The sequence below is a fragment of the Rhopalosiphum maidis genome, chromosome 4 (genome assembly GCF_003676215.2).
Source record: "Rhopalosiphum maidis isolate BTI-1 chromosome 4, ASM367621v3, whole genome shotgun sequence".
In the NCBI taxonomy this organism is placed as follows: Eukaryota; Metazoa; Arthropoda; class Insecta; order Hemiptera; family Aphididae; genus Rhopalosiphum; species Rhopalosiphum maidis.
Genome location: NC_040880.1, coordinates 45,510,254 through 45,529,475, shown reverse-complemented (window position 1 = coordinate 45,529,475; position 19,222 = coordinate 45,510,254). Strand labels below are relative to the sequence as shown.

Genomic DNA, 19,222 nt, shown 5'->3' with positions numbered 1-19,222 from the left:
ATCAACCAATTTTTTAGCTTTAATAGTTTTGAAAAAAAGTAAAAAAAAAATAGAAATCGATCACTCATTAATATTTTATGTTAAAGCTAGCTTAATTATCCACCAACTCATTACAAATTGGTTACATTTTATCATTTTCCTATTTAACAAAAATTCTTGAAGTTTTAAAAATGCAGACTTTTTTCATTTCAAATACCATACTTCAATGCACGAACATACAATAGTATATAATAGCTTAAAATGCTTACATGATGAAAAATAACTCATGGTCCATGGTTCAAACCACAAATATAGTGTTATTATATATCTATGGTCCAAACAATTCTAGATAATATTATCAGTGATCGTAATTCGTAATGACTCTACCAGTGTAGCCAGTAGCTATTTTTTAATATCTAACAGTTGCTATTATTATGATCATGATGTTCGAGACAATTATCACTAGTAGGAAGTAACAAACGTTTGTGGCTTTTGCTTTTTCCAATCTACCCTTCTTTCTTTCACGTTTAGTGACAGATGTAGTTTGTTTTGCTATCCTCAATTTACGGATTTCCAACAGCCAAAATGGTGAGTACTAGATATTTATCCAATTTAATCTCGAGAAGTAGACTTTTGAAATGTTCTAAACGTAAAAGACTGGTTTATATTAAACCTATAGAATGAATATCTCGAAAAACATTGATCGGAAAATATCTTTTTCCCCAGCAATGTACATTATATGTTTTGACTCTTTTGCTAGCTTGTTTTTTTTTGAAGTATACAAATATTAAATAATCTATGACATCAAGTTTAATTGTCACATTTAGTATTTTCATAAATTTAATTATTAAATTAAATAATATTCAGAAAATGGTTAAAGAATATCTCAAATGTACCATTTTTATTAAGTTTATAATATTCATTGTACTTGGTTTAAAAATTTTAAACTGAAAACTTGGTAAATAATTTTCAGTTTATTTAGAAGTTTACAGGACTTAATTTAATAAATCTGAATTATATAACTATTTTATGTTTCTATAATACAGATGTGATTTACATTTTTAAGTCAAAAATATATTATTTATCTTGTGTATGTTTTAATTTTATTTAGGTTGCCAATACCTCTACTGCTACAATTCGGACTCGCAAGTTCATGACCAACCGACTGCTATGCAGAAAACAAATGGTAAGTAAATAATTTATAACTAAAGTAATATTTTTTTCAGTCTTAAATAAATAACCAACGTTTCAACAAATCTTGTTACTTACATTAATTATAAATATATAATTAATTTAAGTATAAATTAGTTATATGTCGTCTAATCAAATTTATGTTGACTCTCAAACTGTAAACACATAATTGATTTGTGCCCTAAAACTAATTGAAATATACTGCAACATAAATATCAGATAACATTTTCTAAAACCTAGTCATGGTTAACTAGCTCGAGTGTAATGTGTCATAGAATAGTGGAATCATTGTTTGAACTGTATAAACATATTATTGAGCAATATTTTTCAACTGCTTTGTAGCACATGTTTGCCACTAGTCGCAACCGTTGTTTGCGTGTACAGTATTGCTATAGTGTTCTGACCAAAATAAATGATTATAAAAAATGTTCTGCGAGCATAAAAAGTTTGAGAACCGTTGTTGTAAAGTATCTATTAAGTTAGGTTTTAAATGCTTTAATATCATAAAATCATTTCAATACATAAAATATTTTGACATAAACCTATTAATATCTATAGACAGTTGAAATCTACCATGTCTTTTTTTTATGAATTATTAAAAAAATATATGAATCAGAAGTACTTGAAAATAACACAAGGTTCCTAAAAATTGGCTCTTATCTCATCTAAAAAATATTTAAAATTTTTACCCAATATTTTTTAAGGAGAAATTTAATTTTACATTTTGTTAAATTTGTCAAAATTTTGAAGATCTTATATTTAAAAATGTAAATAAAAAAAAAATTAGTATTTTGAATTGAGATTTTTGATTTGTTTAAAGATATAATCATCTATTTTTATTGTTTTATGATATTTCCATAAAGACGTTATTAATTTTGAGTTATATAAATTGATGTAATATGGTAATATACATTTTGTTATAATATTTAAATACTAATCATATAACAAATACAATATTTTTGAAATAATTGTATCTTAATACCTTATTGTGAAACATACTTAGTTTTATTGGTTGACACTGACGAACTGCCTCCATACAGAATAGTTTTTGCATTCAATGATATCAATATGTCAATGAATTCAAATTTAATGCAAGCATAGTAGTTAATAACTGGACATATTATGTACAGCAGATTTTTATCAGCTTCTAAATTGAATCTTTAGTTGATTGTTAATTTTATATAATTAAACGTATTTACATAATGAGAAGCATACAACTGATTTAATCCAACGATTTTTCATTTATTGACAAAATGTACTTTTAAAAAAATAAATATATTATTTAAATATTTTCTATATGTATTGTGTCCATTATTTATAAGAGGCAGTTTTGAATTTTGATACCAGTTTTTAGTGTCCACATCCGCTATTGAGAGGTTATAACCTCTATTGTGTGCATACATTTTTACTTTAGAATTTAATAGTGTCCATTTATAAAAGTTTCACTATAATATATCTAAATTCTTCGAAATACCTTAAAAATATATATATATATATAATCTTTGTTTAGCTTTTGTCAGTTTAATATTTTTCCATGTATCATCCATTAAATAATAAGTACTGAAACTTGTGATAAATTTTCAAAATAAATAATTTTTTCAGTTGTGTATAATAAATTTTATTGTATTTATTTAGGTTGTTGATGTTATGCATCCAGGAAAACCTTCTCCAAAAAAAACTGATATTCGGGAAAAATTAGCTAAAATGTTTAAAGTTTTACCGGATGTTGTATTTGTCTTCGGTTTCCAAACGTGCTTTGGTGGTGGAAAATCAACAGGTTTCGCTCTTATCTATGATACGTTAGATCATGCAAAGAAGTTTGAACCAAAATATAGGCTGCAAAGGGTAATAATTATTTTTAGATTGAAATATATATCTCTAGCAAATATAATACAAATATAATACATCACAATTTGTTGTTTACTTAGCATGGACTGTTTGAAAAGAAAACTCAAACAAGAAAACAGAGAAAGGAAAGGAAGAACAGGATGAAGAAGGTGCGAGGTACCAAGAAGACTAAAGTTGGTGCCACGTCAGGAAAAAAGGTATTGTGTTAAATATTTTTTACCACATTCAAACTACTAATTTTTTTTATTTATTTTTTTTTTTTTCAGTAAAATGATGGTTAGAAGTGAATGAATGTACTTTGCGGGGCAATCATATGCTTGTGAATGTAAATAAAACACTTCTTTAATAAAATTGTTGGACTTATTCCATAATTCTGAGTTGATTAGTACCTTTTTCTTTTAAAATATTTAAAATCATATTTTATACCAGTGTTTCCTTTCTATACGAATAGTTAACAATGATATTTTAAAAATGTTTATAAATATTCATTTAATTACATAAACTGGAATTGTAATGACTTATTAATTGTATTTTTATTAATAGAATATAATTCAATACCAAATGTAAGTCATACTAAAAAAAAAAATTATCATATGTTGAACTAAACATGATGTATACTAGTCAATTAGTTGTTTATAATTTAATAACACATGAAAGAGTAATTATATCAAACTTAAAAAAGACGACTAATGCAACTATAATCAATATTTACTACACTTAATAATAATATATAAATACAATTTGAATGTTTTTCTGTGATAAATAAATGATATACAAAATAAAAAATTAAAGATAGACACAGAAAACATATCTTTTTGGATTATTTGATTGATTTTAATTGCACTTAATTATACATTTTTTGGTCTTAATATTAATTTGAAGTTCATATATCAAATTATAAAATACAAGGTGTAATTAATAAATTGTTAATTTTTCACCTAAAAAATATTTAAATTTATAGCCACAATATTTTTTAATATGCATATTAAAGTAAGATTGATTTTATTTTTTCTATCGATATCAATAACAACTTGTTTACATAATCAAAATTCTTGAAAATTAAGTATAAAATCCTAGCTTTTCATGTATCTATACATTTTATCTATAAATTAAATTTGATATGCATAGCAAACTTACGTATGCAATTGAAGTTGAAATTAATACCAAATTAATTTGGTTTACAAATTGTAACCAAACACAGTTTTTTGATCCACATCATGCAATAATTTGTAAATTGCTGTTGTAAGGATGGTGTTATTGATAAATTATTTAGTTTATGGTCCTGATATAATTTTATAAAATTTTGGTCTATGCATTTTATTATTTTAATAATATGAATAATTGTGGACTGTGGTACGACCAAATTTTGATTATATTTATATTTTTGCTGTAACGAGAACTACTACTAGCAATGATTGTAATTTCATGTAAACTATAGCATTTATCAATTTTGGATGCTGCCGTATGAGCTATGATGTGTATGTGCAAAATCATTTGCTTCTACGCCTGTCAATTAACAACTTATATTTAATATTTTCAGTAATAACTGTTAATTTATTAATATAAAATAGTCGTGTATATTTCCTGATTAATCATTTAATAATTATTCGTGTTGATAACAACTCATAGGCGGACATAGGGAGGCTTAGCTCTTCCAAGTATTTCAATAGACCCCCAAAAATCAAAAGTAATATTTTGTGTTTTGGATTATTATGTCTGCCTATGACTAAACTAGGGATAGCTGAATATATCCATATTATAAATTTAATAGTTAGTATTTTGGCGTGCAGGTCAAGTTTATGGGACAGTTTCCTTTGAGCGCCTAACTGTTGGTAAGTCAAAAAAAGCTCCATTTTGTTTTTTTTACTGTGATCGCTGTGTGGAGAAATAAAGGACTGCTTATGAATCATTTGTATATTTATCAAGTGACATTTGTGGTATTTTAGTGTTTATCATTAAAAGTTATTCCTATTGCCTAAATTATGTCTTTCCGTAATTGCTTGTTTTAGCAGCTATAAATGTATCTGTGACATTCTTTAAAGTTTCAGGTCATATATACTTGAGGCTTAATGCATTTTTGTTCAACTTTAATATAGTTTTTTTCTTATTTATATTTTAATTTCAAATGGGTTTTTCACTATCACGTTCATATTAAAAAAGTTTTATGAAACAGTTTTATATGAAATTGAATTTATTATTATAACCAACTGAACTCAAAAGAACTTAAATGTTATATTTAATTATAATTCGTTATAATGAAGACTTTAAGACTAACATGCAGCTCAATAAATGTTCAGTCGCAACATTGATTTTATTGTTTAACTCTTTTTGTATATCAAATAATTAAATAAAATGTTATTAGATTAATTTATTATCCTAGTTACACATAATTAAACAATAACTTAACAAAATTGAAAAATTCACCTTTATCAGATGAACTAACAAGAATTGCGTAGCTAAAGTTAGTATTCATTCTCCTCCAATTTGTATAGCTAATATAATAGACAACTTGGAAGACGTAAATGTGGAGATTTAAAATTAAGATAGATCTTCTAAGACCTAATAAAGTAATAGATAATATTTTATGTTGTGAATTAATAAGTTTATTTACCTAGTATTTAGAATGAAACTATATAATATTTATAAACAGCAATAACTGGCAATTAATACAAACTACTAATTTATATTGATAAAATCGTAGTTTCTACTTCAAGCCGTTAACGTTTATTTTTATGTAATTTTCTAAATGATATTTAATGTATAAACTATATTTTAATATTTTTTTTTTCGTAAATACATATCTTAGAATTAACTATTAAGCTCAATAATTACTAATTGACAATACATATTCAAACTTATTCTTATTAAGATCGAACATATTTTTTTTGTTTATTATATTTAAACAGATGAGACATCTAAATAGTAAATTGTATTATTAAATAATAGACTATACTATTACGTTCTAAATATTTATACATCTGGAATAAAAATCAGATAAAAAACTAATTATTTAAATGCGTTACTAAATAATTACTTCCTTATAAATCACTCAAAAATGTATGGTTTCATAATTATTAATATTTTTCTGATTTAATGTACAATGGCGAATCATTAAAAGCAAAAACAACGCATGTTCGCTTAAAAACTGAAAAAATAATTTTATTATATTTAAATTAAATTCAATAACTTTGTTTAAAGTATTCTCGGAATAGGCAATTATCTAGTTGCGGACGCACTTTAAAGCTGTCTAGTCAATCTATAAGTAAACATCCAAATACATATTATAAATTATAAAACTATTAGGATGTCAAATTAGTTTTTCGGCGAGATGTTGCTTTTCGGTCTTGCTATCATTACTGACAGACCATCATGGCAGTATATACAGTACTTATGCACTTAATAATGTTAACTCATAGCTATACATAATTAGTTTATTATATATATCTGTGTGTTAACTTTAAATACTTTTATGGTTTTATTTTATTTTTACTTAATAAATAACATCACGCCATTGACTACCACAAAATCGTTATCGTGGTTGGTCTTTAATAACGGATTGTTTATACTTGGTATGATATTATCTAAAATTGAGAAGAAATAACAACATTGTCGTATTTTTTTTTCAAGTTCTCCACGATTGAATCCTGCAGAATATTATCATTTTTAAATAAGCGCGGCGAAAGGAAACAGGCTAACGGACTGGTGGCCGCACTGTGAGTTAATTGTGTGCTGCCATTGGTTGTCGAATAGCAACTGCTGTTATAGCGCTGCTAGCTGGTGGTGGGTGGGTCGCGTTGTCTACGGTTGTCGTCGTCATCACCGCGTCGACGTATCCACTATCCGCCGCGCCATCAAACCGCACGCACACTTATGCGTGCAATGGCTTCCAACGACAACGGTGACTTCGACACGGATCTGGCTGCGGCACCTGCGAAACGCATGCGGTACTCGTTTGCCGATGAAATTGCCCAGAGTTCGCATTTTGAAGCATTTGGACAACGATATACCGGGTTCCCGTCCGGCGAATGTTACGGTAAGTGTAAGCTGTGTCAGGAAAAACACGGAGGCCGACGCTTTGGCAGCCCGCCGTCCTGCAAACATGGCGGATATTTTTCCCGTTTGGCTGTAGTTGACGTGCATTTTCACCGGGGCGTGCCACCCTCCCACCCTCCCATCTGTCATACTGACGTCATCGATCCTTCGCTTTCTTTTCCACGGTACGTCATGTCGCGGCTTTTCCATGTTTCCTACGTTATACAATATTATTATTTATCAATGGCTGTTGCCGATTATCGACTTCCTCGCGCCAAATGATAACGACGGGGTTATCTGTATTTTGCGCCGTAGCCTGTAAAACGTGATCAATTATTAAGATTATTTCTTATTGCGTATTTGTGTAGACAATTAGTCTTATAATAAATAGTATGTATTTTTCGTACTACAGAAAATTTGTTTCTTGAGTCGTTTTTATTATTTTGCATTATTATGCATTATTTTAGGATATTATATATTCTCTGTCAATTGTAATTTAAATCACATAATTACTGAATAATCCTTAATGAATCATTTTTAACATTTCATTCGTTCATTCATTATCCACATTTCAAAGTCATTTCTATCTACATAAAGAAAATATTACTTTTTAAATGTATTAATATTAATTAATTTTTATGTTTTGTTTTCTTTGCTCTAATTAATTATTTAACTATCATGTTTCTCTAGATAATATTTAAACACCAAGGAATTACTTCAAATATGTGTGGCATTCTCCCCTTTATTCTTCTAGTTTAGGTATGATTAATCTTCTTTATGAATTGGTATATCCACTATGGACTAAATCTTAAATTAGTTATTCTATAATTAGTGTTCATTTAATTTTCATTATAAGTAATTTGGTCAATAGTTAGTATGTTATTCAAAATTGTTTCTATCAATGAACAGAAAAGTAATAATATACTTTAATATAACATATAAATTGTATATTTTAATTAAATTAAATTTTTTTTTTATTTTAGCTAATAATTTATACCAGCAATCATATAAGTCTTTAGATACTCTATCACCAAATTATTTACAACCAAATTCACCAACCCCTCCATTAACTATGTCTTCAAGTTTACCAGAATCTCCAGAAGACTCAAGGTAAATATAATATAAACTTATTTTAAATTATGAAATAATAAATTGAATCATTGTATGTGGCATGAAGTATTTTTGACGAAAGTTCAGACACTAAAGAGGAACCCGAGGATGATGATACAACTTCCACATCCAGCTCAGGTTCCTGTTCACATTCTGATAATGCTGATTCTGAAAAAGGAGCACCTGGTAATAAAAATATTGAATTTGTATCATTCTATTTTACTTAAAGTTGTTTTTAATATAAATATAGGTTCAACGAATTGGGTACAACGACAAATTATGAGTGGTATAAATCCAAGACGGCTGTTACATCAAGTATTTGGAGCTTCTGCTCCATTTCAATTAGAAGATATAACATTATGGAGAGTATGTAACTTTTAATCTTAATTAATTTTAAATAAAAAAATTATTTTGATTTATTTTACAGATAATCATGAATATGACTGATGACTCTCCAATACGAAATCGACTACGTAGTGTTAGTTCACTTGATGATGTTGTTAGGTTACTGAAAACAAGCAGTCGTATTATGGTTCTCACTGGTGCAGGTGTACGTAGTTTTAAATAAGTTATAAAAAAGTTTGATGCTAAAGATGATAACTTGTTTTAGGTCTCGGTTTCTTGTGGAATACCAGATTTTCGAAGTCATAATGGAGTTTATGCTAGGCTAGCAACAGAATTTCCTGACTTACCTGATCCACAATCAATGTTTTGCATAGACTATTTCAGTAAAGATCCCAGGCCATTTTTTAAATTTGCCAGAGAGATTTATCCAGGACAATTTAAGCCATCACCATCTCATCAGTATGTGATAATATTATTTATAGTACATTATTTATTACAACTAATGTTTTATTTTATAGATTTATTAAACTCTTAGAAAAAAAAGGACGACTCTTACGCAATTACACTCAAAATATAGATACATTGGAACAAGTTGTTGGTATTAATAATGTTATAGAATGTCACGGTATGATAGTATATTCATAGAACTATTCCACAAACTATTATATAATTTATTTTTCATTATTAGGATCTTTTGCTACTGCATCATGTACTAAATGTGGACACAAAGTATCAGCAGAAACTATAAGACCTGATGTATTTGAACAAAGAATTCCGCGTTGTCCAATATGTATTAATAGTTCTGGTAATGATATATTTGTTATCTATCTTAAATGTACAATATAACCATTAGATTTTTAATAATTATTAACTACTGTGTATTCCATATGTGTATAGGTATTATGAAACCAGACATTGTATTTTTTGGAGAAGGTCTCCCAGATAATTTCCATAAAGCAATAGAAGATGATAAAAATAATTGTGATTTATTGATAGTAATTGGATCATCATTGAAAGTGCGACCAGTAGCTCGCATACCCAGTAAGTTAATAATTAATTAAATACAATTTAGAAGTAGTAAATTTATTTTATAATATACATTCTTTAAGTTATGTTAAACAAACATGTTCCACAAATATTGATAAATCGTGAAAGACTGCCGCATATGAACTTTGATGTTGAACTTCTTGGTGACAGTGATGTTATTGTGGATCACCTCTGTCGCATGTAAGTAATTCTTAAATTTATACTACATTTTTTGTTTAATTCTACAATTATTTATAAAATAGGCTTGGTTCAGATTGGACTGAGTTGTGCTGGTGTAAAGAAGAGTTGACTGAAACTACAACTTTGAATACACCTACTTCATCGCCAAGGTAATAATTTTAAATGATTATGCATAATAAAAATATTGTTTGTGTATTAATCAATATTCTGTTAATAGGTCTAATGCAACTGTAATTGAAACAGTGGAAGGTGAGATGTCTACTGATTCTACAAGAGATAGTGCCAATAGTATGTCACCACCGCTTGGTGAAAATACATTTGCCCCAAGTACTTCAGGCGAGCAACGACATTTATCTACAGATACTACAAGAGATAGTGGTATTGATCCAGACGATCCTCAAAAATCTAGTCTAGCCACGTATTTACCATGTAATATACAATTATTAATATATATATAATTTCATATTCATTTAATTAACTAAATTACTTTTGTTATTTTAGCCAATAAATATTACATGTTGAAAAAAAGAAGATACATGTTTTCCGGTGCTGAAGTGGATTTAAATGACATGAACGATGACAGTGAAACAGAATCAGACTCAAGTGAAAAATCTGAAACTCCATTACACTAAAATAAATTACTTTACAATTTAAATATTTAGCTCAATCGTTACTTAACTATCACAAGCTAATTTTGTTTTCATTCAATAATGTATAATATTGTCTCCTCTTTATCTTGTATTCCTTAACATTTTTCTGTTCTTTATTATTTTATTTATCCTCAAATTTATTATTTTTCCATTTTAATTTATGTAGCCAAATTACCTTTCTTATATATATATATATGTAAATATGTAATGTACATATACAATACAAATGTTTAATATTAGTGAGTGAAAATAACGGTCAATTATTCATTAAAAAAGTTATTTTCTGTAATTATTTAAGTACTAGGGATATTTTTTTATTAATAAATATTATTTAATTTTTTTATAATAAAATGTACTCTTCATATTGATGTATATTTTAATAATAATAATAAAAATGAGAACCTTTCATATATTTATTAACATTAAATCATGAATCACTCTTATGTAGTTACTATCAAGATTAATTGTATACTTTTTATTGATAACATACTTCATTTATAATAAACAGTATAAAATTAAGCTCTTGAAAATTAAATTTAAAGTAGTAATTAATTTTGAAACAAAAATTTAAAAGTTATTCAAAGTAACATCAAAATTATGGGTATTTATAATACTTGGTATTCATTTATGTAATTAAATTTTACAGAAAAGTAGCTTAGATTTATTATTTTAATATATATATAATAATAAATTTAATTAAGTCACTGATTGAAATGCTAATATATGATACTAGTGCATTTAAAATTAATTAGTTATAAAAATGCAAATATATTTTCTTAAAATGAAAATATAGGATTTTTTTTAAGTGTTGAGGTGTATGGAGAATGTTAATGATTTTTAGTCTGTATTTTTTAAATGTAAATTTTTTATTTATAATGTCACTCATTTTGTTGTGTTAAAAATTGTAACAATACACCATTAAAAAAAATAAATAGGAAAACAAATGATGTGTTCAAAATGTTATAATTTACAGTGTTCCTTTGTAAAACAGATTAGCAATACATAATTATTGATTATATTTAGTTACTATGTTGTTAGTTTATTTTATATTGTAATTAAATTTTTTTATTTTGAGAGTATTAAGTTTTAAGTTATATATTGTATAATATTTAAATGTTAAGGTGGATTTTTTTAATAGACAATATCAAAACTATTAACTTACAATCATTAAGTACTTACTCAAATTTAGTAATTTAAGTTGGATATTCTTTAACCTAATTTTAATTTGCTAATATTTATGTTAAATTTATGTAAGTAATAATGGTAAAACCAAATCTTCTCTATTTTTTTTATATTGCTTTTTCTTTAGTTAAAATAATCGTGCAAACAAATAAATACTCTTTTAATAATTATTTTTATTACTACTAATATAATGTAGAAAAAACTTTTAGCATATTCACTAAATTTTGTTATCTTACTAGTGAATTGAAAATAAAATCATTTACACGTTTGATTATGTTTACCTAAATATTATAAACATATGGGTACTAGGTATTTGTTATAAAAAATGAAGTAAGGCTTGGCTCAAAATCACATTTCCATGTATTATATATTTTTTATGTATTGAAATTTATTATCTACTACTTCAGTCTGTTTGTCTAAGATTAAAATGATTAAAATTTAAAATAAGGGGTAAGTAGATTACCACTGTTGTGGCTGTACATAATGAGTGAAATTTAATAACTTGATAATTGTGTTTTAATGATGTTACTCTTATGTAATTTATTATTTAAATATTCATCTAACCTATCAATAATTAACTTAATATTAAGTAATTATTAGTTATAATAGAAGTCAATTAATTATTTGCGCACAAACTAGAATATTTAGTATAGTTTTTCGTTGAGGATTTATTTTGAATACTTTGACTATCAATATTTTTCATTGATTTTCATCCTAGAAATTAAAATCGTTCAGTAGCGACGAAGTCCAACATTTTATCTACAACATAGTACACACATCATTACACACAACTCATCTCTACATAAAATGTTTAATCCCACCTAGGTTAGGTTAATGTAAATTTGTACACTTAATGACATAGGTGAATAGATGATTCCCTACTTATAACGTATTAAATTCACCTACGACAATTGTCATAGGTAAATAAATATTTTGGCGTCACCGGAATCATGTATAACCTAGTTCTTATCTACCATTTTATTATTTTAAAAAAAAAATATATATAATAAAATACGAAATAGGTAATTGTGACCTTTTTAGTTGACGACTTCTATTATAAATCCCATTATATTCCATAGATTATTCATACATAGTAATAAAGAACGACCTTAAATAATAAACTGCTGAACTTGCCAACATGAATTGAGGAAGTTAATTTTATTAATTTATAGGTATATATAGTCATACAAATTAAAATAATTTACCAGGAGAGCTACTATTTGTCTGGGCTGGTAATGACGACCAATAAGATCATTTTTGGTCAATAATCAACAAACTATTTAATTTTTAATTTTTTAGAGCAGTGGCCAAAAAATAATAATAATAAAAATATCAATGATTTCAACATTTTTATTCCTTTTTTAAAAAATGCTACCTACTGTACTATAAACATTTAACTCATTTAAGCATAAAATAGTATGTGCAATGTTTATTTAATTAAACTTTAATATCAAAGGGTCATATAATCTGTTAGTTATATATATTATATTCTTACGGTTTTATATATAAATACAAATTCTCTTTTTAAATATGTTGAAATTATGATTTAAGTAGCCAGATTTGTATAAAATACAAAATTAATAGAATTATACCTACCTGTTGTGTTATTATTAATTAATATTTTGTCGGCAGAATAAATATCATTAATTAAGATAATGAATTACATTTTAAAATATATATAAAAACTATTTTTAACCTTCTTTTTTATTTTTCGATAAATTTATTCTCAAGGATGTCTATGTTTGACTCGTTTGAGACGTCTCTTGTTTGTATGTATTTTTCATAGTAGTAATGTGCTCTACTTAATAAACCTTTTAAGAAGTTTCTAAAATGATGTTTTTTGTTTATTGTGTTGAACTGTTGAATTTTTAGATTTTTGAAAATCTTGAAAAATAATCATGAAAGTCAAGTATTTTTTTTGAATGGCGTGTTGGGGTGTCATACAACATACAACAGGCATCTTATACTATCGAGGAATGCGGTAAACTCATATAAATTTAGGTAACCTTCTATGAAAGATAGTGTAAAGAGGACGTCGCTACCGCTTGTTGTCTCCGTCTTACACACGTACAAGCGTACAACATAGACGAAATGCGTTTACGCAGTCTGAATAGAACTCGTTCAATTTTGGTTCTAGAGTAAATATACTTATTATAAAATCAAGAGATGACAATATTTTGGAGGGCAAGACGCTGAGTTTTTTCCGTTATTCCCAATATTTTTTACTATAATCGATTAGAATTAGCAAAAATATAAAAATTTTAATTTTTAAAAAAATTCATATTATGGAATTGTTCACAAATATATAGCAGCTAATAGGGTTTATAGATGAATCTATAGTCTATAGGCTATAATAGTATAATAATAATGGCTCTTTTATTTTTATTATTTATATACACATGAATAATTGTATTATATTTATTATTAATTACAAGAAAAATGTATAACATAAAAATACAAAATATCCATGTTAAACTAAAAATAATTTTACAGCAGTAATTGCAATAATTATTATATTATGTGGCTGTCGGTTGTGTATAATAAGTCAAGTGTTACATTTCAACATTAGCAAAAAGTACTCTGTATAATTCGCAAAAAAAAAATTATAAAAAAGAATAATTGAAGTTGGCGAAATTCAAATTATTGATAACATTTATCACACGTATCATATATTAAAATGTAGGGGTCAAGCGTAAGGCAATCCTTCAAGTTATCGAAAATTCGACTTATAGAGGTTTCACTGTATAATCAAGTGGTGACTTGAATTTTTGTTCTATAAAACAACTACCTTGAATAAGTACACACCAACCTATTTTTTGATATTTTGAACGATTTCTCAATAATATAACGTAGGGTACCTAATATTTACTTAGGTATAAGTGTGACTATGGGAGTATAAATTATAGAATAGTCTAGCCATCTAGGTCCTGGAGACAATACTTACTAGAGTCATTGGGATACCCACTCCCATTTTTGCATGAGGCAGCTGCCTCACAAAATATATATTCACGGTTCACGCCGCCACTGAATTAATCTATACCATTATCGCCAAATAGACATGAATATAGTTAGCACCCTTACAGAGATTTCAGATTTGGGCCTATGCACTAACTAATAGTAGTTATCACGTATCAGTCTATATGACTAAATGCTTCAACAAGGAGTAATGAAGATGTCTCATATTTCAATATTTGAAAAGGAGGCATTTACTAATTTTTATTGTATCTTATTGTTTTTCCTCTGCACTCAGATATTCATAACTCCACAGTGTTTCTATATACGTAATATAATTGTACAACAATAAAGTTTCTACAGTTTTTTTTTTTGTAGACAATTAAGTAGTAGGTATTAATATTTATTTATCACAATTATTCACAGTTCTGTTATCCGAAAACGTTCTGGCAATGTTATTGTATGTTTTCTTATTTTTATCATGATGTATTTTACATAATATATATTATATAGCCAAGGCTGGGCATTAACGAGTTAAAAATTTAAAGTTAAGTTACTTAACGAGTTACTTTTATTTTCATAAATAACTTCTAACTTAACGAGAAAACCCAGAATGATTTTAACATATTAAATATTAAGCAATAAATTCGTTGTGTCGTCAACATTTATTAATTAATTGTTCATAACATTTTGTTCGTATTGTTTCCTGCGATCTTTCATGTAATTAATTTTACATGAAAAAAGATAGTTAACTTATTTTTAACCAAAGTAAGTTACTTTTTTTCAAATTAACTTTTAACGAATTAAATAAATAAAATAAATAGCTTATTTTAACTTTAAACTTAACTTACATTTTTCTGTATTAACTTAACTTAACTTAACGAGTTAAAATAATTAGTGATCTTGCCCAGCTTTGTATATAGCATACAATTTTATCTTCAATTTTATCCTAAAATATTATCTATTGTACTTATTGGCAGATTAAAATCTGTTGAAAGAAGCTTTTCTTCAACTTTTTGCTGAATGAAAACTTAATTACGCTCCGGAATAGGTAAAACTCTTTTTATATGTTCTGTATTTGTTACAACGTCATGTACAATGTATACATACTACATAAATATAGGGATAGGAAATTCATTTTAAATAATTTATTACGTATACTGGCCATAAAGCATTTTGTAAGTAAGCAGTAGAGAAACAGAATTAATACGAATTCATCATAAGATATAAATATTAGTTTATATACTAATGTTAATTTAAAAATATAAAATTTAATATATATATATATATATAAAAAGGTAATAGTTGTGGTATAAAACAGTTTAGTGATGGTTTTAAATTTTAATTTCATTGTTGTATCAATATATCTACTTATTATACAGTGAAGTAGTAATTGTAGACTTGTAGTACTCTAGAAAAAAAATGTATTTATGTAAACATCGCATCATGTTTTCATATAGCCATTTAGGTACCTAACATATAATATAACATTCGTGGTATAGGTATATTGTATAAATTATATATATTATAACATATGTATGTATGTTTAAGAATACGATAAATGTCATACAGAATTACTTAAGTTGTTAAGTAGTAAGTACTCAGTACTACATACTGCTGGAACGTAGCATGTAAAAAAAAATGTTGTAAATTGTTCTTTCCTATAAAAAAAAAGAAAAAAAAAATTAACTGGATCTATTAAATACAACGATCTATACTGCAGTTTGACGGTTCTAGATTATTTATGGTTTTCTCTTAGGTATTGGATAATACGAGTTATTTACAATTATTATAATCTTAACAATTATATTTTATAGAAGTTAATTTATTAATTTATGTTACTTAATGCAATATCTGAAAATATGTCCAAGTCTAATTCTGTACGCCTTTCTTACAGCATCATCCACTCACGGCCCACTCTTTCGAGAATTTCCGTGGTTAACCACAGTCCACACGATCAAGCAATAATTATTTTTATCACGATTATAATATTATACCAATTATTACCAGCTATCGTTCTCGTAACCCTGCAATGTTTGTTGTTTGGTGCCGTCGAGCCGGGTAGGATTCGCAACGTAGTTCCCGGAAACTGTTTATATCTTTATTCTTTATACGTTGTATATTAAATATATTATATATTTATACATACATTATATAATATATAAATATATACTTTGCTTCTGATAATATACCATCAAGGTCGAATAGGTTGATAGACGATTGCTTAAAACTATTTATACAAATTATAAATACACCAGAAACTTTGCTTCCTGGGAATCGTGGTGTTATTATATCTTGGTACAGTGTTATAATGCAATCACACCGTATCGACATCTTACGGCGTATTTAATTCCGTGTGAAATTGATATTTTACATAATATACAGAGTGATAACTTTAGTAGTTAAAGTAGTTAGTCTTATTATCTCAACAAATATTAACGTTTCTAAAAAAATTTTTCCACAGAATTGTATCCTATAGGCGTGCGCACAGGACGTGCCGAGTATGCCCAGGCACGCCCTGTGATTTTTCATGGGTCGAAGCGCCCTATGCTTCAATCTACCTAAATAATTAAATTCATTCAATTTTAGATAATTTTGTTAAAGCGAATTTAAAAAAAAAATTGAATAATTTATTATGATTAATTTAATATTTAAGCAGGATAAATTTGTCTTGGTTGATGCTATAGCATGCATGTTAAATATGAATATAACTCAAAATACTACAAAAATGACATTTTCCAAGGTTTCAGAGGAAGATTTATTTACTGAACTGAAACTTTTAAAAAATGATCAAAATATTATGCAACTAAATAGAGCTACTAGTAAATTGTTTATGAATGAATTCATTGGTTGAAAAAAACTGGAAATTCCACAGTATATACTTGTGTTTTTAAAACTTTAAAAATGTTTACGACCATATCTGTAACTATATACCTATAGCTGCAGTGGCGGATCCAGAGGATGGCGTTTGGAGCGATTCCCCCCCGTTCTCTCAAAAAAAAAAAATTTAAGTCCCTGATTTTAGTTTTTGACGTAATTATACTTCAAGGGTAACAAAATTATAGTGATATATTTTTTTATTACTATTATCTACTATAAAAAATATTTTTTTTTGTTCTGTACAAGACTGTGGAAAGTAACATATGTATGTACCTAAATAAATACTTTTTCAAAATTAATGTGTGCGCTTTAAAAATCGCCGCTCTCCCTGTTATCTTGGTCTGGGTCCACCTCTGTATAGCTGTATACGTGTGAACGCGTTTTTCAAAATTAACAATAGTAAAAAACAAATTATGCAGTACAATGGATCATGCACGTTTGAAATCATTATTACTGCTTTTCAAAGAACAAGAAATGATATCGAATTATCGAAGATAGATTTAAATACAGTAAATAGTAATATGTATGAATTCAATAATATGGGCAATAAAGACGATAATGTTTCTCTTAGTACATAAAATACATTTATGATTTCTAGCTATATAATTAATATCGTTATACTTGTTGTCTTATTAGATAATTACTACAAATAAAGTATTAAACTTTATTTTTTTACTAGTGCCTGTTTAGTCTAAAGAATATTTAAAATAATTTAAAACTGTATAAGAAAAGGGGGTTATAAAATGGTTGACTATATTCATCAGACAACAGAAGGCCGATGATAAAATATATGGGCACTACCCGCTTTTAGAGTGCACATTCTTATGCTGTTATGTATAATAACCTTATTTTTTAATTTTATTTTTAACTTTTTTATTATCATTTTTAAGTTTTTTACTGGTATGAGACAAAATAAATTTTAAATTTAATATTTGGAAGTAGAAATTTTCGTGAATTAAAAGCTAATGGCGAACGAGTAGTTAACTATAGTATTTATTATTTATAAGTTATAAATGTTTTGATGAGTAGAGTGGAGTGTGGTACAACTGGTTATAAGAGCTTTCTACTAAACATATTTACTGTACCTATAGGTATACTATAACTATAGTACAGTTCCGTTCTTCGTTCTTCGTAACTTTAAACACTTATAACTACTAAATAGTTAGGGCCAATTTTTTTTTTGGATGCTCTGTAAAACAATGTATTGTAATAATGTAGCACATAACTCGATTCATGTAATAGATGGTTTTATAGGTACTTCAAAAGTGGCATTTTTATTTTACATTTTTGTCAATATATTTTTTTTCAATTAATTAATAAGGTAAGACCTTATTTAAAATATGTATATTTTAAGGTTTATGTTATATTTGTATATTTCTTATATATGTGATGGAATATTATGGAACGATGGAAGTTTCTATAGTATAATGTTGTGACAATATATTATAATGTAGTCTCTTAACATTTTCCTTCATCTATGGTTTCGGTCCTTATAATAATAGTATATTAGTGAATAGTGACGCTCTTGTATAATTATTAATTATTAATTACTATTCTGTAAAGAAAGGAAATCCTGTATTTCTTCGTTGGATTGTTAATCAATCTAATATTTGGTATGTTTAAACTCCTTAAAAACTCTTTTATCAATTTTAAAACAAAGTTCCTTACACCAGGAATCCTGACTATTTCTACCCAAACTTCTCTAATAAAATTATTGACAAAATATTTGCAATTAATGCGTGTCGGTAACTCACAACATAAAGATTTTATTTAATTCAGTTTAACGGTTTTACTTTTTTATTTTCTTCATTTAAGTTATTTTTAAT

General features: G+C 26.5%; 2 protein-coding genes across 4 annotated transcripts; both read left to right on the top strand.

Annotated features, from left to right (window-relative positions):
- Positions 1–474: 474 nt before the first annotated feature.
- Positions 475–3,400, top strand: LOC113555476 (40S ribosomal protein S24). Its single transcript, XM_026959799.1, has 5 exons — positions 475–567; positions 1,091–1,165; positions 2,806–3,015; positions 3,099–3,215; positions 3,285–3,400. The coding sequence occupies exons 1-5, from the start codon at positions 565–567 to the stop codon at positions 3,285–3,287; spliced, it is 408 nt and encodes a 135-aa protein (XP_026815600.1). The 5' UTR covers positions 475–564; the 3' UTR covers positions 3,288–3,400.
- A 3,434-nt stretch (positions 3,401–6,834) lies between these two features.
- On the top strand, positions 6,835–10,546 carry LOC113556630 (NAD-dependent protein deacetylase sirtuin-1). 3 transcript variants are annotated; one of them, XM_026961698.1, is made up of 14 exons: positions 6,835–7,051; positions 7,741–7,809; positions 8,034–8,160; positions 8,228–8,346; positions 8,411–8,526; positions 8,588–8,710; positions 8,771–8,964; positions 9,024–9,130; positions 9,194–9,310; positions 9,403–9,546; positions 9,615–9,732; positions 9,795–9,881; positions 9,950–10,161; positions 10,234–10,546. In XM_026961698.1, the coding sequence occupies exons 3-14, from the start codon at positions 8,123–8,125 to the stop codon at positions 10,362–10,364; spliced, it is 1,506 nt and encodes a 501-aa protein (XP_026817499.1). In that variant the 5' UTR covers positions 6,835–7,051; positions 7,741–7,809; positions 8,034–8,122; the 3' UTR covers positions 10,365–10,546. The 3 variants fall into 3 exon arrangements, with proteins under 3 accessions (XP_026817499.1, XP_026817497.1, XP_026817498.1); XM_026961696.1 differs by lacking the exon at positions 7,741–7,809; XM_026961697.1 differs by lacking the exons at positions 6,835–7,051; positions 7,741–7,809 and adding an exon at positions 7,837–7,963.
- Positions 10,547–19,222: the final 8,676 nt, after the last annotated feature.